This window comes from Equus przewalskii, chromosome 2 (genome assembly GCF_037783145.1).
Source record: "Equus przewalskii isolate Varuska chromosome 2, EquPr2, whole genome shotgun sequence".
NCBI classification, from domain to species: Eukaryota; Metazoa; Chordata; class Mammalia; order Perissodactyla; family Equidae; genus Equus; species Equus przewalskii.
In genome coordinates this window covers 65,943,749-65,967,090 of record NC_091832.1, presented here as the reverse complement: position 1 = coordinate 65,967,090, position 23,342 = coordinate 65,943,749, and the positions used below count along the sequence as shown (strand labels likewise).

The 23,342-nt window shown below is 37.2% G+C and overlaps 1 protein-coding gene and 1 non-coding gene across 35 annotated transcripts in view; one reads left to right on the top strand and one right to left on the bottom strand.

Moving 5' to 3' along the window:
* The window catches only part of NEK1 (NIMA related kinase 1), a 220,222-nt gene that overhangs the window by 166,857 nt on the left and 30,023 nt on the right, over window positions 1-23,342 (bottom strand). For all 34 annotated transcript variants that reach the window (XR_011537718.1, XM_070611442.1, XM_070611468.1 and 31 more), the window contains 7 exons: window positions 17,045-17,128; window positions 14,388-14,455; window positions 14,170-14,256; window positions 11,689-11,743; window positions 9,340-9,540; window positions 4,788-4,848; window positions 1,494-1,645 (listed from right to left, as the gene is read on the bottom strand). Coding sequence is in view for 33 of the 34 variants with exons in the window: in XM_070611442.1 (XP_070467543.1) it covers window positions 1,494-1,645; window positions 4,788-4,848; window positions 9,340-9,540; window positions 11,689-11,743; window positions 14,170-14,256; window positions 14,388-14,455; window positions 17,045-17,128 (708 nt within the window). In the remaining variant the exon portion in view is untranslated. The remainder of the gene's footprint in view (window positions 1-1,493; window positions 1,646-4,787; window positions 4,849-9,339; window positions 9,541-11,688; window positions 11,744-14,169; window positions 14,257-14,387; window positions 14,456-17,044; window positions 17,129-23,342) is intronic.
* On the top strand, window positions 13,064-13,166 carry LOC139082114 (U6 spliceosomal RNA). The gene has a single exon (XR_011537844.1). It is a non-coding gene; the product is annotated as a U6 spliceosomal RNA (small nuclear RNA).

Genomic DNA, 23,342 nt, shown 5'->3' with positions numbered 1-23,342 from the left:
ACAGTGTGTTCAGGGACAGGGCAGGTTTAGAAGAAAAAGGTAAAGACGATCTTTATAAGTTTAGACTACAAGGGATTTTGCTGATAATACACTATAAGAGGGCTTTGTGGAAGATTTTAGTGAGCCACGCAGAAGGGTGGGACACATAGTGACACTCACCCTGTGGGCAGCTTCCAGGAGAGTTCTGTCAGTGCCCCTGCCAGCATCCCTGTGAGTTTCAGCAGCCCCTCAAGGCCAGCTTCCCACCAAATTCTGCTGGTGCCCAGCTGGCATCCCAGCCTGCTACCCAAAGAGTTCAGCAGCACCTGCCAAGTTCCACCAGGATCCAACAGCTTTCCCAGTAAGTTCAATGGTTCCCAAGCAGCTTGCCAGTACATTTTACTGGTACTCTGGGCAGGTTCCCAGGGAGTCTGATCAGCTCCACAGTGGACAATTTCATGTCTGCCAGCCTCAGCTTGTGGCACCTCAGTGAACGCTGCCATCCAGTGGGTTACAGCCATACCACACCCAATAAGGTCTGAATCTCAGCCTTAAGGGTGGGGTTGGGGATATATTTCAAAATTTGTCCTTCTTTGGGTACTCTGTCTGAGTACTAGGAGTAGTGGCTGCTTCCTATATTTGCTATTTCCGTATTCTTTTAGAGTTCTCTTTATCCCTTAAAAATTAATTCCCTAAAAACAGTTAAGGATTATTTATATTAAACTTTCCCTGATCAAATTATTTTGGTTTTTCTGTTTCCTGACTGGATGCTGACTTATACAACTTATTTGATGACTGCTTCACAGTAATCATTTTGAACTACTTTATGATCTATTTTAACCAAAGTGATCATTATTTCTACTGTGAAGTTTATCTTACAGCAGTGTGTACACATATGTATCTAAACATGTGTGTGTGTATATGTACATGTGTATACCTGTAGTCCAAAACAAAACAGGTTCCATATGCCAAAGTATGCAGCTATTGACATGAAGAAAAACGTCAAAGTCCTGCAACTAACACTGAGTGTTTCTTGGGCATGTCACCTAAACACTTACAGGCCTTAATTTTTTCATCTGAAACACAATAGAGTAGACCACATGATCACATTTCTTCCAGCCCTATGATTTTGATTTGTTTAACTGATTGTGAATTCTCAAATACAAAATTTTTGCAAATTTTTATCAAGCGTATCACAGATATTTACTTGTTTTATGCACAAAAATAAATGGCTCTGCTTAGGTTGTTCAAAAGTGATTTAATGGATGACGTCACTTTCTTTTATATTGCACCAACTACTTTACCTAATATAGCTACTTAATTTGTTTTATGACTTCTGTAAGGCTTCTTAGTTTTAGAAGACTGGAGAAGACTGGCGAAGCAGAGAACAGCAATGTTCTTTAGTAACTTAATCAAAACAATCCCATGAATATCAAGAAAACTGAATTGAGCTGCAATAAAAATAAGGTCAAACTGAATTTGTTACTAATATACAGTTTGTAACATGATCATACCTGTTTATGTTTTTGGAGTGGTTTCTTTTCATGTAGTTTTTTATCTCCATATTTCTTATATGTTAAAGGTACTCCATATTTAGCAGCAGGCTTTGTAATTTTTGGAGCAGACACAACAGAAGCCAAGCTTTGTCCTGAAGCTGGTCTTTTAGCTATGTGAAAAGATAGAGTTCTTTATATTAAATCTTTAATCTCAAAATTCAAGATATCACTTTTTCATTTTTACAATCATTTGAGAGACTCTGAGACTTTTCAATAAACATCTTATTTACTCCTTAGAACATGCTAATGCCTTCATTATAACTATTTTACACTAAAGCCACTTTTTTTTCTTTGCAGGGGAAGAGTCGTCCTAAGTGAACATCTGTTTGTCAATCATCTTTCTGTTCCTTTTCCCCCCTGAAAGCCCCAGTACACAGCTGTGTATAGTTGTAAGTTCTTCTGGTTCTTCTGTATGAGTTACCAACACAGCATGGCTACTGACAAACCAGTGGTGTGGTTCTGAGCCCAGGAACCCAACCTGGGCCACTGAAGTGGAACATACCAAACTTTAACTGCTAGGCCATCAGGGGGGGCTCAAAAAGCCACTTTTTGAAAGAAGTAAAAAGCCATAGTCCTCTAAGATGTTGAAATTTCTCGTATAAAAAAAGCACACCCCTAAAACTGACTGTGGGTGATGACTGCACATATCTGTGAATATACCAAAAAACACTGAATTGTAGACTTTAAATGGGTGAACTGAATGGTATGTGAGTTATATCTCAATAAAGCTGTTAAAAATAAATTTAAAAAAGAACATTCACTATTTTAGAGATTACTTTCAAAATCAGATATAAACTTCAAGAGCAACTGTTACACATTAATTCCATCACTATGAGAAACTTTAATATTTTCTTCATATGTAGTCTGAATGATGTCTATACCCACACACCTACTGAAGAATAAACACTGAAACAATCATAGCTAAGGTCCCTTGAAATGGGTTCCTTTGTACACTGCTGGTGGGAATATTAAATTGGTCCAACTTTCTGGAGGGCAATCTACATCAGGAACAATGTTTATGAACTGATTTTAAAGAAATTATCAGAGAAACACAAAAATTTATACACAAGGATAAACCCTGCAGCATTATGTCTTAAATTCTCATTGAAAGCTAGACAAAGATGAGGCTTAGAGCAATGATAAATTCAAGAAAAATCATTAAACCATAGTAATTAAAAGGAAAGCCTACTACTTACATCTCTCAAAGATATCAAAGGATGTCAAAGAGTAGTCTACGTCAACCCTGTCCAGAACCCTCTTTCCTCTCCTAACCATTTCCCACATCTGCTAAGGTGCCTCTCTGCTCAAACTCCCCCACAGCCTGAGTAGCAGATTGCTTTCTTCTGCTTCCAGCCTGCTCGCTATCTCAGGATTTTATCATTTGCTAAATCAATTAAATCAACCTCTTCCAACAGGTATTCTTCCTTTTTAGGAGGGGGAAAGGAGAAAAAAATTTAACTGGCAAGTTCACCATGAAATACCACCATTAAACTCACTTCTTCAAAGAATCTTTGAATATATTAGAAAATGTTCACCATATAACACTGTGAATTAAAAGAAACAAACCTTTGTTTATAAAGCAACCCTAATTTAATCATTATGCATGTTATCACAGAAAAAAATATACTAAATATAACAGTGTGTGTTAAAATTAGGGGTAATTTTTATTTTCTTTTTAGTTTTTATAATGAACACATTATTCATATAATTTAGTAAACTCTTATAAAAATAAAAATAATATTAGCCATTTGATTGGTATTTTAGAGATTCATAAGTAATTTGTGTTGAAGATATGAGATATAGTGTGATAAGGTAAGGTTTTCCAAACTTACTCCAACTATATCCTAACATGAACCAGGAAATGCGCAGAAAAAATATTTCCCTTTGAGAGTTCAACCGTAAAATCAAATCAAAACACAGATATACCTAGTCACACTGTAACCTGGCTACATGTATTAACATAATCAAAGAAATACTGTGTATGTCAGAAAAGGTGCTGGAGGCACAAAAGCATAAAAATGAAGATTCCAAGAGACAGATACGAATAGTTCCCATTCACTTCCAGAGAAGAGGGAGAATGACTTATCTGATTTTTGAGCATTTCTCAGGCTCAGTGACAAGGCTACTAGTAGGATGAGGCTTAATATGGGAAATTGGAGCCCATAAAGTATTTATAGGCCTATTAGCAATACAACTCCATTTTAGCCCCATGCTACCAAATATTCCATACTTCCAACTCCTCTTACAACAAAATAACTTCCTACGTAGGCTTATCTATGTGGAAAGAATGTGCTGACATGGAGTATTTCTGACTTTTGTGACAATGAGACTTTTGATTAAGACTTGACTTCTCATGAGGCTTGACAGCCAGGAGAAACAGGCTGATTCTGCTGTGTGACTGTCTCTCATGAATTTTTTTAGAGCAAGTTGATTTCTCAGGGACTGACAGTCTCTGCGCACTGACAGGATGGATCTAAGCATCTTTAAGAAGAGCTAGGTATAGCTGGCCTTCCTAGGATGCACTGCCACACCACTTTCAGCTTATATGGACTCAGTTTTATGATACAGTATATATTTTTATTTATTTACTCAAACTCAAAATGGAGTAAAACATGAGAAGCACTAGGTTTGAAAAACAATGTACTCTTCAAATCTTAAATAACTTCCACTAATTTTAGAAATCCATTCTGAAACCACCTTACGTAGAAAAAATGTAATTTCCCTCTCACAAAAATCTATCTATCTATATATATATATACACACATAATATATAACCATACCCACAATCCTACAAATATTCTGCTGCTGCTGGCCACATTTAAAAGAAAAATGGTAAGGTTACTGACCTCACATTAATTTACTTGTTAACATTTTAGAATATGAAGTATTTCTCAAAGAAAAATATTTTACATAAAGATTTACACTTAACCAAGACATTTTATAACATTCTATGACAATATTCTAAGAATATCAGCTAAGCATTTGATAAAGACAGAAGATATCAAGATAGATTTCATTTAAATAAGGCAGATAAGAACTGGAAATTTTGTTATTAATTCATCAGAAAGTGTATATTGTCATATATCATAAATAATTTAAAGATACATTTTCTCTGGATCAAATTTACATACAATTATCCCAACTTATTATATCTACATAGATCTCTAGTACAATTAGTAGATATTACTAATTAGTATAACAGTATATTGATTATCACAAACAGGTGAAAGGATTCATATTAAATTCATTTACCTGGTATAGGCTGTGCTCCAAACTTGGAAAATGCTTTTAGGCAAAATTCTTCTGCAATAAGCTTAGATTGAAAGGGGAGGGGGAGTTAGAAAAGATGTTAAATTTTCAAAACAAAAAACCTACCCATTAATCAGAATACATTTTTTTTTTCCGTTTTCAGTCACAATTATGCTGTCAAATAAACTGTACTAACTAAACCCAAGTAATCCATTCACAGAATTCCTCTCATTCAAACTCCCTCCCAATCTTACCCATTTATTTTTTTCACTTCTCCAGACAAGCTTCCTTCTCAGACTAACCTAATGTACCACAAAGACACCAATACACTGCTTGCCTGTTCTATATCTCAGCAATTCAACACAACTACCTCCTCTCTGAAATAACCTCTATATTCTATGTGCATCTATAGCCCTCATTTACTTCAAAACTGATAAAGAATCATCTTATTATCCCTTTCTGATTAACCACTGAGTTATTTCAACTCTACTCTGAATCTTCTCAGCATCTTCGATGAGTTTTAACTCTTATCAATATATAACTGTAAACATGTTATTGGATAAATATTTGAAAATTCTTACATAATTTATCAAATGTCTCTTTCTACCATTACTAAAACACCGCACTTCTTTTTCTCTAGCATTTATGAATATATTTTGAGAAGAAAAAAATCATTAGTTTTTCCTGCAAGTAATTTTCTCTCCCTACTCACTACATTTTTTTCCCCTCTTTAGGTGCAAAACTATGATGCCAACAAAGATTTAACTCATTTTAAGCCTACTTTTTTTCTTACTGGGTAAGGAAGAGGAAGGCAAGCAAATTTTCTCTTTTTTTAGGAGAAAACAGGCCTGGTGGAGAGAATATTCCCACAGTGGTAGCAGACCAGAAACTCCAACAGGCAAAAAACCATGACTGAGATGGTCATCTTTCCCGTTAAGGATCCTCCAACAGCAGTTGTTCTCAAAGTCTCATACTAGCAGAATCAGCATCACCAGGAACGTATTAAATATGCAAATTCTCAGGCTCCACCTCAGAAGTACTAAAATAGAAATTGTAGTGGAGGGACCCAGCAGTACCCTCCAAGTGATTTTTACATATGCTAAACTTTGAGAACCACTGCACCAGAAGATAAATTAAGTGAAACTCTATTTCACAGTCAATTCAGAACAACTGTGTGAATGTGTTTTCTCTTCTAAACATTTGCATTTTTTCTCTTTCTTTATCATGGAAGAAAAATGGGTGCCTTATGATCTCCAGCTTGTCCCAAACTGGGTAAATTTTTCCACTGTTTGAATGTCTTTCTTTTCCTTGTGTAAATGCAAATATGAATTAAAAGATGGGATATGTAGGGCTGGCCCAGTGGTGGAGTGGTTAAGTTCGTGTGCTCCATTTCAGCGGCCCAGGGTTCGGGGTTCAGATGCCAGGAGAAAACCCAGTACGCTCGTCAAGCCACACCATGGTGGCATCCCACATAAAATATAGGAAGACTGACACAGATGTTAGCTCAGTGACAATCTTCCTCAAGCAAAAAGAGGAAGAGTGGCAACAGATGTTAGCTCAGGGCCAATCTTCCTCACAGAAAAAAAGGATGGGATGTGTAAAATCCAAGAAGATTCTGGAATTCCTAAGCTGTGTTGCCCAATACAGTTGCCACCCATATGTAGCTATTTGGATTAAGATTTAAACTGAATGTAACTAAAAATTCAGGTCCTCAGTCAAACTGCTGCATTTTAAATGCTCAATAACCACATGTGGCTAGTGGCTACAATGTTGGACCATGCAGATATAAACACTTCATCATCATAGAAAGTTCCACTGTACAGCACCTATATTACTCCTATATTAGTAATATAGATTCCTAATGAATCAGAGTTTATCTGTGATTTGTCAAGCCACATCCAGGAAAAAGTTTCCAGGGTTTGCAAGATTGAGAAGTAGTCCCTATTAACCTTGGCTGATGGCATTGAAAGAATTAAAGGATTAAAAAACAAACAACTGTACAGACTATTACAGTGATACTGGAAACAATAGTTCATATGTTCCAGGAAAGCTCATAAATTATTTCAAAGTTAAAGCCTTAAAAAAACGTATCACAAACTTTCTTGCTAGAATACTGAACAAGTGATATATAGTAGAAAATAAATCTTAAGAACAAAAGATAAAAGTTTTTATGAATAATGAAATCTAAGTGGTGCCTAAATAGCGACGAGGGGCTATGTATATACTAAACATGTAATGTCAAATACTCCATTTATTAACAATCGTAATCTGCCCCTTTTTCTTTCCACATAAGTTTTGCATATATCAGGCTTGGATATTTTCTTTCATTGCTGACTAGTTGGATTCCAGTGCTTCAGCCTTGAGACTGTATGTCCTAACTGCTGGTATAGGGGGAAAGAGACCTCAGCAAGATTAAATGAAGTCTTTCTTTCTTCTCTAGTAGTTTCCAAAAAACAATAGTACATTGCATCATAAAACTGTCCTTTAAAATGTTTTTTATAACAAAGGAGTCTTGTAAGACACCCACGTTTCAGAGACTGTTGCTATGTCCTATACAAGTAACTTTTAACTTTCAAATTTTAATTGGCTTTCCTGCTTACCAATGTGTTCTCCTGGTAATAATAGTTAAACCCACATCTCTGTTTTCTGAAGAGTATTTGTTCCTACAGATGTTTTGTTAAGCCAGAGGATTTGGGCACCTTCCTCACAATAAAACTATGAGTTTGCTAGATATCTGATTTACAGAAGAATTTAAGTGATCATTTAAAATTAATAAAAGTCATACAAAACATGTAAAATAATTCCAGTTTCAGATGATTGTATTTATATCAATAACTGATGCTATTTGATAGAGATTTTTCGTAAATCCTGGCAAATTAAAATTAAATTCAACTCAATAAATATTTATTTTGGACCTATATGTGAGTACTATAGGAAAAATCGTGAGTCAACAATCTATTACACCCACATACAAATGCCCATAGAACAATGGTTTCCAATCATTTTCTATCAAGTAGAATATAACTGTAATCATATAAATTATGATGATATATTTATATTAGGATAATAAAGTGATATATTGATAACATTTAATATATATTGAATACATTGAGCACTTACTGTGTGCTAGACATTAAGTACTTTACTTAATAAAAGTAAAGTGCTTTATCACTGTTAATTCTTGTAAAAAAACCTCATGATGGCAATATATTTATAATCCTATTGTTCACAGGTGAGGAAAGTGAGGCACAGAAAGGTTTAATAATTTTACAGCTAGAAACCCAAGAAGACAAAGTTAAAAGGTGGTTGCCAGGAGCTTGGGGGAGAGGGGAGTGGGGAGTTACTGGTTAATCGGTATAGAGTTTGTTTTACAAGACGAAAACTATTATAAAGATGGACGGTGGTGATAGTTGCCCAGCATTATAAAGTATTTAATACCACTGAACTGTACATTTAAAAATGCTTAAGATAATAAATTTTATGTTAAATACACTTTAGCACAATAAAAAAAATCAGAAAACAAAACAACAGAAACCCAAGAGACAGAGGAATGATTCTGTGCTATTGTGACTTATAATAAATATATATTTGGTCTTCATCTAGTTCTTTGCATACAGTTCCTAAAACCTTGGAATTTCCTAAGTGGTAAAAGCATAAAGGCGTCTTTTTTTTCATAACAAGTCCCTTTCAACCACATCTGAATTTCTGTTAATGAGGTGACTTGTGGAAAGCCCCTAAGGATGGTCCCCTCCCCCTGAGGAGGAAAGGGGCTGGAGTTTAATCAATCACTAAAGGCTAACGATTTCATCAATCACGTCTACGTAAAGAAGCCTCCACAAAAACCAAAAGGACGGGATTCAGAGAGTTTCTGGGTTGTAAACATGCCAGAAGTGCAACCCACATCCACAGGGACAGAAGCTCCTACACTTGAGACCCTTCCAGAACTTGCCCTGTGTACCCCTTTCATCTGGCCATTCAGATGTATCCTTTATAATAAACCGGTAAATGTAAGTAAATGTTTCTCTGAGTTCTGTAAGCTGCTCTAGCAAATTAATCGAACCTGAGGAGGGGGATCGTGGGAACCTCTGATATATAGCTGGTCAGTTAGAAGCACAGGTAACAACCTGGACTTGCCATTGGCTTCTAAAGTGGGGGCAGTCTTGTGGGACTGAGCCCTTAACCTGTGGGATTTGATGCTATCCTAGGTAAATAGTGTCAGAACTAAATTGAATTCTAAGACACCCAGCCAATGTCACAGAATTGCTTGGTGTGGGAAAACTACCACACATTTGGTCATCAGAAGTGTCAGAAGTATTAACTGTTAAGACAAGACACACAAGAGGAATCTCTTCCTCACTACAGATTCACAACTGGTAAGCAAACAGGAAGGGGAGGAGTTATAAAAGAATGGTAAGGAAGGTGACCCCAATGTAGTTTGAAAAAGGTGCTTCATTACTCAAAGATTCTGACGTACTCTCGTCAAAACAGGGGAGGGCATGTCCTAGTTAAGCACCATAACCCTACTGTTCAATTTTAATAAAGTAAAAGAACATACCTGAGGGGAGAGAAACTTTTCAATACGTTTGGCTATAAAACCTTTCTCCAATATGGAGTTGACTGATGGTCTATCCCTAGGATTTCTTTTAAATAACTGTGAGAGCAAACTGCGGAGCTCATAAGAATAATGCAAAGACACAGGTGGAAAAGATCCAGATATTATCTTCAGTACCAGGTTTTTCATATTGCCAGCTTCAAACTAAAATCCAGAAAATAAATTAACATATATTAAATGTACATAAATTGAAAATGGGAATATAAACAAGGAAAAACAGTTCTTTTCCTATCAAAATACAACAGAAATACAATCCTGTTCCAAATATTTTAATCAGCATATGTTCTCTATGTATCAGCAAGGTTTACTTAGTTATTTATAAACATATTTAAAAGAGACCAGCAGTCCTCCTAAAATGTTATAACTTGCTATAAGACTAATTTTTATTCAAAACACAAAAAGATGGGATACAGGCATTAATTAAAATGAAGATTTTATAAAAACATGACAACAACCAAGATGGTAAAACAAACAAACCTGGCGGCCTTCACTTAAGACCTGCCTTCCTGGGCCCCTACTGGAGTAACTAGAACAAGAATTAACTACAGGACTAAAAGTATTTGTGGAAATAAAATAAACAAAAGTACAAATTACTTTCCTTTTAAACACTGTTCCCATTATTTTTTTTAAGCATGTAATGCTCCCAAAAGCCACAGAATCAGCAATGTGGCAAACATTCCAAAGGAGATTATGAGCCATATTAACAGGAATATATATTTACAGGATTTAACACAATATAATCTCTACCTGAAGTTAGAAAAGAAAAAAAAAAAAAACAAACAGAGGCGGGGCAGTTTAAAATCTAAAGATTTCATTTTGAAAGTAAGTAAAATTAAGCTTCTGTCATCTCTGCTAAAATAGTATAGAACAGTTGTACACTGTCAATATGTTCCTAACATACACATAAGGAAATAAAACATACTATAAATAAGGCATTGGTGACTATACCAATTATAAAAGAGTTCTGTTCAATGTTGACTTCTCCTGTCACATTTAAAATATGTCATTCAGTTTATTAAAATTTGAATACAATTCAAATGTCTAGAAATATCTATGTACCTAAGAAGGAATCCTAAATGCAAAAAGATAGGTTACTCTTATTCCTTCACTACAGTGAATTTTCATTTATTTCTCAACTGACATATTCTTCATAAATAAAGGTTAGTGAATTACTTAATTTCATGTGTCCACTTAAGAGTAAACAATTCCAAAACATAGAAGCAACAGTGATGAACAATGTAGATGAAAATATTTTTAAAAAATACACTCATTTAGACCTAAAATGACTACATGTCACAGAAAAACTGACCAATTCCTTCAAATACAGATCTGATAACTACCATCCCACATCACTTTGGCAGTCTATGTTTTTCGCCTTAAGAAAGAAAAATAAAACCTAAGGCAACAGAGTAGAAGAACATGCAACCCTGAAGAAACACAACAAAGAATAATACTCTCCAAATAATATCAGGCAATAAGAACACGCTAAAACTGCTTATACAATATAATCAAATTTTTGAGGGGGGAAAAAAAAATCTCATTCTATAAATTAATCTAGAAGAAATTTTAGAAGGTAACCTCAAAATATTACAAGTACTCATTATTGACTGGAAGAATTACTTTTAATATTCACTTCTTTATATTTATATGTACTTTCTTAAGTTTTCTGTAACAAAAATACATGATTGTTTAATCAATGAGGGAAGCATTTTTAAAAAGCAAGATTTTTGAAACAGAAAGTGATTAAAATTCAACCTATTTAGGCTTAGAACTTCCCCTTTTTAGTGTATTACGTGCTATCTCAAAAAAGTCTCAAAAGTGAAAATTTTAAATACTCTGAACTAAAGAGTATTTAAATTGATAAAATCTCTCAATGAGTATGTTAAAAAGCATTTGTTTGATAATTTAAATTCCAAACTCAAATAATTTTGGTGTTTTGAAAGAAATTACTAAAATGAAACTAATAAAATTTGTTAAGCTAAAATATCAAATTCCTGTATGAATCTAACATAAAAAGATAGCAAATTTACTTCTGCCTTTAGAAATAATTTTCTGGAAAAAAGTATGATACATATATAATAACAAATATATAACATGCATATGTAATACATGCATATATGTTAAAAGAAAATCAATTTAAATTTATACTTCAGAGGAGAAATTTTAAAACTGACACAAGAATTTCTAACACAAGAGGTTCACCTGAAAGATGACTTGTAACTTTTTAAAAATAGAAATATTATAGGTACTTTTCGACATAATTTTTAAAACATCTCAGAAAATTCTACTTACTGCATGTTTAAGTGTGCACATCTCATAAAGGACACATCCCAGAGCCCAAATGTCACTAAAAAAGAAAAAGATGAGAAATTTTCTCTAGGTATCAGAATTTACTTAAAAATTTTTTTCATTTAAAGGAACCAAGAACAGCATAAAAATACTTTGCAAAAATATGAGTTCCATAAGACATCGTTTAAAATTTAAAATTTCAACCATAACCAAATGATAAAAGCAGCTATCCCAGATTATAAAAAGAATCTTTGCTCAAGTAATTATTTTAAAGTTCTTCATGATAGAAATTTGATATTTAAAAGAACAAAATGAGTAAATTTCATGGATATTCCATTTAGTTATTTTATTCACAAGTCAAACTGCTATATTCAATTATTTGCAAAATACTCTGACTTAGAAAATATTATAAAAGCAAAATACTGCTTTAATGAATGTAAAAATATTAATTTACTAAAATTAAGCAAGAATAAACTTGTGACAGCCAACTGAAATGTTATGAAAGAGTAAATGTATTATTTTATTTTATCCTAATTTAAAGACTTAGTTACACTACCTTCTTTATACATGGTCTCTTCCTCTCTTTTATTTTAAGTAGATATTTTTATAATGAAAAGAAAAGAAGAAAAGACCACGGGCCAGCCTGATGGTGCAGCGGTTAGTTGGCACGTTCTGCCTCAGTGGCGCAGGATTTGCCACTCTGGATCCTGGGTGTGGACCTACACACTGCTTGTCAAGCCATGCTGTGGCAGGCGTCTCACATATAAAGTAGAGGAAGATAGCCATAGATGTTAGCTCAGGGCCAGTCTTCCTCAGTAAAAAGAGGAGGATTGGCAGCAGACGTTAGCTCAGGGCTAATCGTCCTCAAAAAAAAAAGGACCATTTCCACTTTTTAAAAGGATGAAAAAACCCTCATAGTTCAGAGCTACAGTGGCTCTCAGAAGTCAACAAAAGCAAATCCACTGTTCCCGAAAGCTGAACTTATTGGAAAAGAATAAAATCCATTATTGAAATCCTAAGGTTATCTTTACCTGAACTCTCACAAAAAAATCTACAAATATAAACTCGTACCCCACAAATCTATTTAATTTCAAGATTCAGCTGGGAAAAATGGAAATGAAATTAAGCTATTTAGTGATTTGTACATGTTACATACTGAACAGTATAAACAAAAACATTAAACTAATGATCCTATTAATACTTTAAAATACATTTAGAAAAATATGCTCATCTGTTATATTTTTCGTGTTTTTTTTTTTAGATTGGCACCTGAGTCTACACCTCTTCCCAATCCTTTTTTTTTCTTCTTCTTCTCCCCAAAGCCCCCCAAGTACACAGTTGTATATTCTAGTTGTAGGTCCTTCTAGTTGTGCTATGCTTGCTTCAGCAGTACATACACTAAAATTGGAACAATACAGAGAAGATTAGCATGGCTCCTGCGCAAGGATGACACACAAATCCATTAGATTTTTAAAGCGTTTTTCCCACAAAATTAATTTTATATAAAATTCTCCAATGGATGATTAAATCCATTCTAATTTAAAAGATAAAGACTGATATTTTTCACAGTTGATTTATCCACAAGAGACAGAAATAGCTTTAAAATGTAAAATTACTTTAGCTCAAAGAAAATGCTGGTATCCTTTAGAATATCCACTAATAATACATTCCATAGACTAGACTGATTAGTGTGATTTAAATTGATTTCAAAAATACATTGTTAGGATAATGGTCTCAGCCTCTATTGCTCAGGTTGAAAATACAACTTCTCTCCACCCTCAAAAAAAAAGCTGGGGGGTGGGGGTGGGGGGATAACAATCATGCATACACGCATTACTGCCAGCCACCACTTTCTTCCTTGCGGCTTCTATAGGTGCTTTCAAAATTAAGACCAATGTTTCTTGGTTGGGATTTTTCAATTAGAAAAAGTGAGAGAAAATAAAGTGTAATTCGAATTCAGCGGCAGAATTCCTCTTTCCATCCCCATATTGGACAATCTGTTAGCCATAGGATAGCTCAGGGACAGGAATTCGGGCTTGGGAGCCAGATGCCCAGGATCTCTCCACATTATTTTTCCTTATAAGGAAATGACTAATGATGAATACCTACAACTCAAAAAGTTATTGTGAAGATTAAAAGAGTTAATACATAGAAAGCATTCAAAACAGTGCCTGGTATACAGTAAGTGTTCAATAAATATTAACTATTATAATTCAATAGGAAGTGACTATTACAAAGAGAAAGACCAAAGAAAGCATTTTATTTCCAACTATCACTTAAATAATAAAGTGATTCTTTCTATAGTTCCTTTAGTAAGATAGTGAAATAGCTTCTTTTCAATTCTCCTCATCATATATTAAAAAAAGTATATATATGTTTACATATGTGCATTATGGATTTTAGAATAATACTCTGAAGGTTAATAAATACAACAGAGAAAGACTGAAAGGAAATATATCATGTAATGAATATCATTTTAAATACCTTTTATTATTGTATGGTTTGTTTTCACAGATTTCAGGTGACAAGTAGTATGGAGTCCCTATGCAAGTTCGAGCCAGCTCCACAGTACTAGAACAAAAGAGCATTATTGTAGACACTTAAGATACTTAAAGATATTACAAATCATCATGTATACATCATCATGAATTAAAATTTCACTGAAAACATTATATTAAAACAAAGTTTAAAATGGATGTTACCTATTAAGAACTCTAGCAATTCCAAAATCCCCAAGCTGTATTGTCCCATCTTTGGTTAAAAATATGTTCTGTAAAAAAGAGAAAAAAATCAGAAATACTATTATAGTCCAGTTCCAAGTTCAGAACTTTTTCCATAAAAATGAATCCAGTTAAAAAATACGCTGGGATAACTGGATATCCACATGCAAATGAATGAATGCAGACGCCTATCTCACACCATACACAAAAATTAACTCAAAATAGATTCTAGACCTAAATATAAGAACTAAAACTATAAAACCCCTAGAGGAAAACACAGGAGTAAATCTTTGTGCCACTAGTTTAGGCAATGGTTTCCTAGATATGACACCAAAAGGACAAGCAAAAAGAGAAAATATAGATAAATTGGATTTCATCAAAATTAAAAACTTCTGTGCAAAGGACATCATCAAGAAAGTGAATAGATAATCCACAGAATTGGAGAAAATATTTGCAAATCAGGTATCTGATAAGGAATTTGTATCCAGAATAAAGAACTCTTACAACTCAATAACAATAAAAGAAAACCAAATTTTAAAATAGGCCAAGTCACATATTATATGATTCCATTTATAAAAAATGTCCAGAATAGGCAAATCTATAGAAACAGAAAGTAGGTTAGTGGCTTCCAGGATCCAGGTGGAGGGGGAATAGGGAGAGACTGCTAATGAGTATAGAGTTTCTTTTTGGAATGATAAAATATGTTCTGGAATTAGAGAGCAGCGATACTCTCACAACTGTGTGAATACACTAAAAATCACTGAACTGTACACTTTAAGTGGGTGGATTTTATGGTATATAAAATATATCTCAATAAAGCCTTAAAATTTTCCAGTAATTTACCTGATTTACATTAGCAAATACAGAACTCCAATGCTCTATCAGTGAAGCCAGGAGTTTTGGGGTAATATGAATTAAACTCCATATCAGTCAGGAGACTTGACTCAGGGACATGCTCATAGCCAAAGATGACATAAAGTGAGGTTAAGTGGAGTAAGTAAGATGGGGTGAAATGGAATAAGGTGGCAGAGGGTCAAGGGACAGGAAAGATGGGGTATGGAGCTCCCATCACAGTTTCTCTTCTTTCTACTTCTCATCCTGGGACTATTAGGCTAGAAGCTGCAGGCCTAAGAAGGTAAGAAGACAAACACACAGCCTTGACACCAGGAATGAACTCCCTGTGCACTCCCTTCCCTGGGAACTTAGAGAGCCCACATGAGGCAACCATGAAAGAAACCTCTATGCAAAATGAGTGGGCTGTGGGGACAAAACATCTCCACAAAAGAGCCTGCCCTCCCCCCAAGAAAATCCAATATACATGAAGAAGTCTAATGCGAAGAAAAACAGCCAATACAATCATCAGAACAAGAATTCACTTCAGATAGAATTTTATGAAACAGTTCAACAAAAACTTTACCATAGACATGTTTAGAAAACTGCAGAGATAAATGAAGGAACAGATATTCATTTAAAAAGAACAAGACATTATGAAACACAAAACAACCAGAATGAAAAGAGATGTATATGAGAAAGCATTTAAAAATACTGGAGAGAAAAAAATAGTCAATGTAATAAAAAAGTGAATAAATGAGATAAGCACTAGTTTACACAAAATTAAAAAGGGATTTAGTTAACTAGAAAGAAGGTTGAGAAATTCACCTAAAATGCAGCTGAGAGAGACACAGAGATAAAAGGTGAAAGAACAAATAGGATAACTTGAAAGGATAAAGAAGTTTCAAAACACGTCTAGGAAAAAAAATCCATAAGACGCCCATGAAGGCAGTGAACAACAATATTTTAAAAAAATATAGCTAAACACTTTCCAGAGGAAACATACATTCTGAGGTCAAAAGTACACAGGATAGGGGCCGACTTGGTGGCATGGTGGTTAAGTTTGTGTGCTCAGGTTCCATGGCCTGGGGTTCCTGGGTTGGGATTGTGGGCACAGACCTACACACTGCTCAGCAAGCTACACTGTGGTGGCGTCCCACAAACAAAATAGAGGAAGATTGGCACAGATGGTAGCTCAGTGACAATCTTTCTCAAGCAAAAAGAGGAAGATTGGGAACAGCTGTTAGCTCAGAGCCAACCTTACTCATTAAAAAAAAAAAAAGACAAAAAAACCCATACACAGAATAAAGAATAAAAGCTGAACCTCATCAATGTACAACTCTGTGAAATTTCCAAACAATGGGGACAAAGAGAATATTCTAAAATCATCCAGAGAGAAGAAACAAGGATAGGAAGTCATAATGGCCTTAAATTCCTAAAGAGTAATACTAGAATTCAAAAGACAAATGAGCAGTATCTTTAAAATTCTGCAGGAAAACAATTTCCAACCTAGGAGTTTATATCCAAATTATTATTAAAGTAAGAGAATAAAGTCATCTTCAGACACACAAAATCTCAAAAAAACGTAGCTTCCACACATCCATTTTTTGGATTTTTTCCAACATAATGAGAGAATAAACCAAGAAAGAGGAAGATTTAGGAAGTAGAAAGGAGATCAAACACATGATGGTTATGAAGAAGATTTATAGGATATGCAAACTGGATTGGGTTCCAAAATTTTGCCCCAAGACTATGCTAGCCCCATGTCCATATCCATTTAGAAATTATTAATGACGGAATTAACATACCTGTGATTTTATGTCTCGATGAAGAATTTTTCTATCATGTACATGTTTCAAGGCCAAACATATCTGTACAAACCAATCCAGAATCTAGAGGGGAAAAATCAAATCTGTCATTTCTTTTACAATTCACATTTCATAGTAGTCTTTCCTTGACTATTAAAAGGACTGAGGAATATTTGGGGTTGAGGGGAACTAAATCCTTAAAAAAAATTTAGGCTATAATCTATTTTTAGTTTGTAGTCATTAACGTTAAGTAGATATTCAAGCAACTGACACTATGTGCTGGGCACACACTAACTTTAAAATGTAAGAGACTGCTACTGAAGCATCTTTTATAAATCAGAATAAATATGGAAAGAAATTTTCAGAGAAGAGTGAAAACTGGAAATAATTTATATTTTATGATAGTAGGATGGTGGATGACTTTGTTTTTAAATGTATCTTTTTTCTACATAAATGAAAATCACATGAGGAAAAAATCAGGCTGGAAATTTGGGAGACATCTCTGACTTTTTTGTCTCCCCACATTCACTAAATATAAACACACTCTCTGGAGTTGGCCCTTGAAAGTAAAAAGGGTTAATTTCTACCTCAGTCCTGAATTCCAAGTAGATGACATTTTTAAACATGAAAAAATTAAACTATAAAATGATTAAACATAAGTTAATTTTCTATGATCTTTGATTGAAGCAGGACTTTCAAAACATGACACAAACACCACAAGTCACAAGAAAAAAGACTGACAAAGCTTACTATATAAAATTCAAAACATCTGCCCGGCAAAATACATAATCAAGTTTAATAATTATTTGAGAAAATACCTTCAACATAACTGATAGATTGCTAATTCTCTAATACACAGAAGTTCTTCCAAATTTCTAAGGAAAAGACTTAGCAGCCAAAATAAGAAGCAGACAAAAAACTGGAAAGGCAAATGACAGAGGAAAAATAAACCAATGAACACGCACAGAAAATACCAATATCCTCCAAATTAAAAAGAATAATAATTAAAACAAGATACCATTTTAACTTGAAAAAGTGAAATAACACACAGTGTTGGTCAGAATGTGGGGAAATAAGTCTCTGTACACCTTGTTTGTGGAAAAGTTAATTAGTCACGCGACAAAGTATATAAAAATTTTAAATTCACATATCATTTGAAAGAGCAATTAGAATTTCAAATTTATTCTAGAGATACAATATCACAAGTACAAAAGGATATGTACAAGGATGTTTACCCCAGCACTGTTCATCAGAGCAAAAAAATGTAAACACCTAAATATCATCAAGGATCCTGGTCAAATATATTGTGATATCACCGTACTAGAAATATTATGCAGCCACTGAAAAGAATGAAGTACTTCTGTGTATACTGTTAAATGACAGAAAGAAAGTTGTAGAATAGTATGCTCAGCACTTTTTTAAGGTATATGTTTATGTATAATACATAGCTGAACTCTCTATATATGTACATGAGAGAGAGAGAGAGTGTGTGTGTGTGTGTGTGTGTGTGTGTGTGTGTGTGTGTGTAGGAAGGAAGCACAGAACGATTGCCACCCATCAGTTAACAGTGTTGACCTCAGGGAAGTGAATTTTCAGAAGACAGGATAAAAGGTAAGTAAGAAGCCTTCTTTTTACTCTTCTCTCTTCAGTACTTAAAAAAAAAAATACTACATTAAAATAACCTAAAATTAATTTTCTTTAAAAAAACAAACCTCTCAGTTCAGTTCAAAAGATATTTACTGAGGACTACACAGATTTTTAAGTTCCTTTCCATATTCACATAAGGCACCATAGGTAGAAAAGTGAAACACCATTCTCTGACTCTGAGTTCATATGGTGGCAGAAATATACTTATAAACAAATACCGATAATAAACTGCACAAGCTTTATAACAGCAGTATGTACATTGAGAGAGTAATTAATTCAACCCCTCAGGGAAGGGACAGGACAAAGTACAAAAAGATGAAAATAAAGCACACTTGAGTCTTACCATTACACAGCCTACCAGGAGAACAAGAACACATCTTAGAAATCACCTGTGCCTCATTTTACAGATGGGGTTTGTCATTACCAGACTTCCCATACCTGTACTCCTTTATAATTTGATAAATATGTATTCAGGACCAACAATGTACCTAGTAGGTGCAGGAATCGGCAAAAAAAGTTAACAAATAACCTCATAGACCATGAGTCAGCGAATTTATTCTATAAAGGGCCAGATGATCAATATTTTAGGCTTTGCAGGCCATAGGGTCTCTGCCTCAACTCAACTTTGGCATTGCAGCGTAAAAGCAGCCATAGATTGAGTTGTCGTCAAGATGGAGCTGTGAGCAGAGGTTGAACTCGCCTCCTCCCACAAACACAACCAGGTTACAACAATTTTAGGAAGAATCACCCTGGATTGAAAACTGAAAACTGGATAAAAAGAAGCCCCGCAACAAGGGACAGTCCTGACGAAAGCAGAACAGGCAGTAACTCCGGCCAGAGAGGAAAAAAGCCACCTTTGGGAGCAGCAGAGCTTCTCAGCTGGCCAGGCGGGAGCCAACCTAAGGTACGCAGCCCTCCCTGGAGGAGTGAGGTCCGTAGCAGGGGCAATACTGCTATAACCATCCTTCGGACTCAGCCCAACTGAGAGGGGGGTCTTACTGTCTGGCTTTGCTGGCTATTAACTGCAGCGAGGACACCCCAGAAAAGCTATCGACTGAAAGTCGAAAAGATCTGGGTCTTAAAGGGCCCACGCACAAACTCACTCATTGCAGCAACCTAAAATCACCAGAGAGAAGGCTGACTGTCCTTTGGTGAAACGAGACTCACCTGGTGGGCTCTGGGAGCATCTTGGTGAGAGGAGGATCCTCTCCGGAGACTGAGACATTGATGGGGGCCGTTGTTCTGAGCTGGTCCAGGCATGCTGATACGGACACAGGTGGGGGCCATTGAGGTGCATCCCTTGGGCTGTTAGCCCAGGGGTCTGCCACACCCACTAGAGCACAGATTTAATCCAGTTCAGCCAGGGCAGGCAACCCACCCTAGGGACTGGCCCCACCTAACAGCAAGCTCTCAGGCTACTTTTCAGCCTGTATTAACTGAATGCCTTGATCCTCTACAGGCAGGCAAAGGTGTCTGCCTCTGTGGGGCAGGGCTTGTGTGAGGACCTGGTGAACTGTGGGGGGCATTGGGGCAGAGGTGGGGGCCTCTGCAGTGTGGCGGTGGGGTATGCTCCAGGGGGTTGAGAAGTGTGCATGGACCAGGACTGTGTTGACTGTGTATGTGGTCCAGAGGGGGGTTGAGGCTTATCGGTGGCAGAAGGCTTGTGCTTCACAAATAGCCATAAAAAGGATCAGGCCCACATTCCAAAGCCTGAAAGAAGGGAGTGCCTCCATGCCAAGGGCTAGCCCTACTCACCTGCACTCCTAAGAGAACTGACATCAGCCTTGTTGGCTTCAGGCCTATCACAACTGTACGCCCCTGAGCCTAGCAACCAGCTACACTGGGTACCAACCCATTTAAGAGGACAATTGCAATAAGAATGTGCTAATAGGCAGGACCATGATGGCAGAGTGAGTGGTATTCTTTGTCTCTCCCCCGTCGAATCTACAACTAATTGGACATTCACCGATTAACAAAGGATATCCAGATAGCATCTCAAGACGCCTAAGAGTCTCGTGCTACTATACATCGGAAGGCAGACGGACTTCCCCCCAGGAGGAGGTGGAAATAGGTGAAAACTCTCTGACCCCCAACCCCCGGACAGCATAGTTCCTGCAGAAGGCTCTCTTCCAGCAGACTCCCCCATAGCATCACCACACACCAAGGGAGGGAGTGTGCACTCACCAGCGGAGCGACGGTGGAAACAGATGACAACAGCCCTACTCAAGCCCCCCACAATTACACCTAAGCCCAGGGGGAATCCCCAGGGTCCCGCACCCACCGTCAGGGAAGGCCTCTGCTCACCATTAGGAGGGAGGCCCCGCCCAGAATCCAGAACAAAGGGAAGCTCCCGGCAGGCAGATTCCCCGGCAAGGCACCAGACCGCAAGCTGCTGCTGGGCCCACAGTCTCTGGCTCACGGGTCGGTGCAGGGGGCGCCCGGACTTCCCACAGATGTACTTGGGGACACGGTTGGAGCTCTAGCACCTGGCTCTGCGGTCCGGGTGGAGGCTCCGGGGTCCCGCACCTCCCCAGCAGGGAAAGCCTCTGCTCGCCATTAGCAGGGAGGCCATGCCCAGAATCCAGAACAAAGGGAAGCTCCCGGGGGGTGGATTCCCCTGCATGGCACCAGACCGCCAGCTGCTGCTGGGCCCACGGTCTCCAGTGCATGGGTTGGTGCAGGGGGTGCCCGGACTTCCCGTGGATGTGCTTGGGGACTGGGTGGAGCTCCAACACCCAGCTCTGTGGCCTGGGGGGATGCTCCAGGGTCCTGCACCCCTCAGCACAGAGGGCCTCTGCTTGCCATTGGCAGGGAGGCCCCACCCAGCATTTGGAACACCAGGAAGCTCCCTAGAGCAGAATTCTCCACAAGGCAGCAGCTTACAAGCCACCGCCAGGCCCATGGACTCTGGCCGTGTCCCAGACGAGCCAAGGGGCTCCCAGAGATCCTGTGAGACTGGAGTGGGGCAGAGTGGAGCTCCAGTGAAATGGCTACGTAGCCCAGGGGGGAACTCCAGGTTCCTACAGCAGCCTCAGCGAAAGCCTCTGCGGAGAGGTCCCGACTGGCAATCGCAAGCCAGGAAGGCCCTGGGGCAAAAGTAGCACAGCTAGGTGAGCTAACGACAGACTGCAGAAGATACCCATAGCTCTGCTGGGACCTACAGTGTGATCTTGTGGGCTCTGTTAGGGTAAAAGTCGTGATTATAGGTGATCCTGCTCCTGGCTGCTGGGAAAGCCCACAACACTGCTGCAGACCACAAAGAGGGAGCGCGTCTAAGTGGGCTGCAACAGTAGGCATCAGCAGCCTGAGGCCCCCTTGCGAGTGCCCCCAAAACGGCCAAGGGACCCCACAGGACCTCTGTGACTACGAGGAGGGGTCCAGGTCCAGTCAGTAATAGCTGACAGGGTTCCTGGTTGGTGCACTTTAAACAGCTGCCCCCCCACACACACACCAGTTGCAATAAGTGGAAGCAGCGACTAAACTCTATCTCTATGCGGAGGCACAAATCCACGCCATCAAGCAGTATGAAAAAATATATTAAATCTCCAGAATAAAAGGAAAATGATAAGCACCCAGAAAATCCCAAAGACAATGAAATCCATAACCTAAATGACAGTGATTTCAAAACTGCCATTATTAAAAAACTCAACAAGTTAAAAGAGAATTCAGATAGACAACTCAGTGAGTTCAGGAGCTATGCCACAAAAGAGCTTGACACTATAAAGAAGAACCAATTAGAAATACTGGAGATGAAGAACACAATGGAGGAGATTAAGAAAAATCTGGACTCTCTGAACAGCAGGGTCGATAATATGGAGGACAGAATTAGCAATTTGGAGGATACGAATATAGAAATGCTGCAGGCAGAGGAGGAGAGAAAACTAAGACTAAAAAGAAACGAAGAAACTCTCCAAGAATTATCTGACTCAATTAGGAGATGCAACATAAGGATTATAGGTATACCAGAGGGAGAAAAGAAGGAGATGGGGGCAGAAGGCCTGTTCAAAGAAATAATAGCTGAGAACTTTCCAAACTTGGGAAGAGAGATGGAACTTCATGTGACAGAAGCCAATAGATCTCCAAACTTTATTAATGCAAGAAGACCAACCCCAAGGCATATAGTAGTGAAACTAGCAAAAGTCAATGACAAAGAGAAAATACTAAGGGCAGCCAGGCAGGAGAAAATAACTTAGAAATGAAACCCCATAAGGCTATCAGCAGATTTCTCAGGAGAGACCTCATAGGCTAGAAGAGATTGGAATGAAATATTCAAAACTCTGAAGGACAAAAACCTGCAGCCAAGAATACTCTACCCAGTGAAAATATCCTTCAAATACGATGAAGAAATAAAAACTTTCCCAGATAAACAAAAGTTAAGGGAGTTCATCACCACAAAACCTCCTCTTCAAGAAATGCTCAGGAAGCACCTCATTCCTGAAAAATCAAACAAAGGAAAGGGGTTACAAAATCCAGAACAAAGGAGATAAGCAGAAGGACAATAACACAAAGTAACAGCTCTCCATCAGGACAAAATGCAAAAGAACCGGAAAACAAGTGATAAAATGGCAACAGTAGGCCCCCACGTTTCAATAATCATTCTAAACGTGAATTGATTGAACTCTCCAATCAAAAGGCACAGAGTGGCAGGATG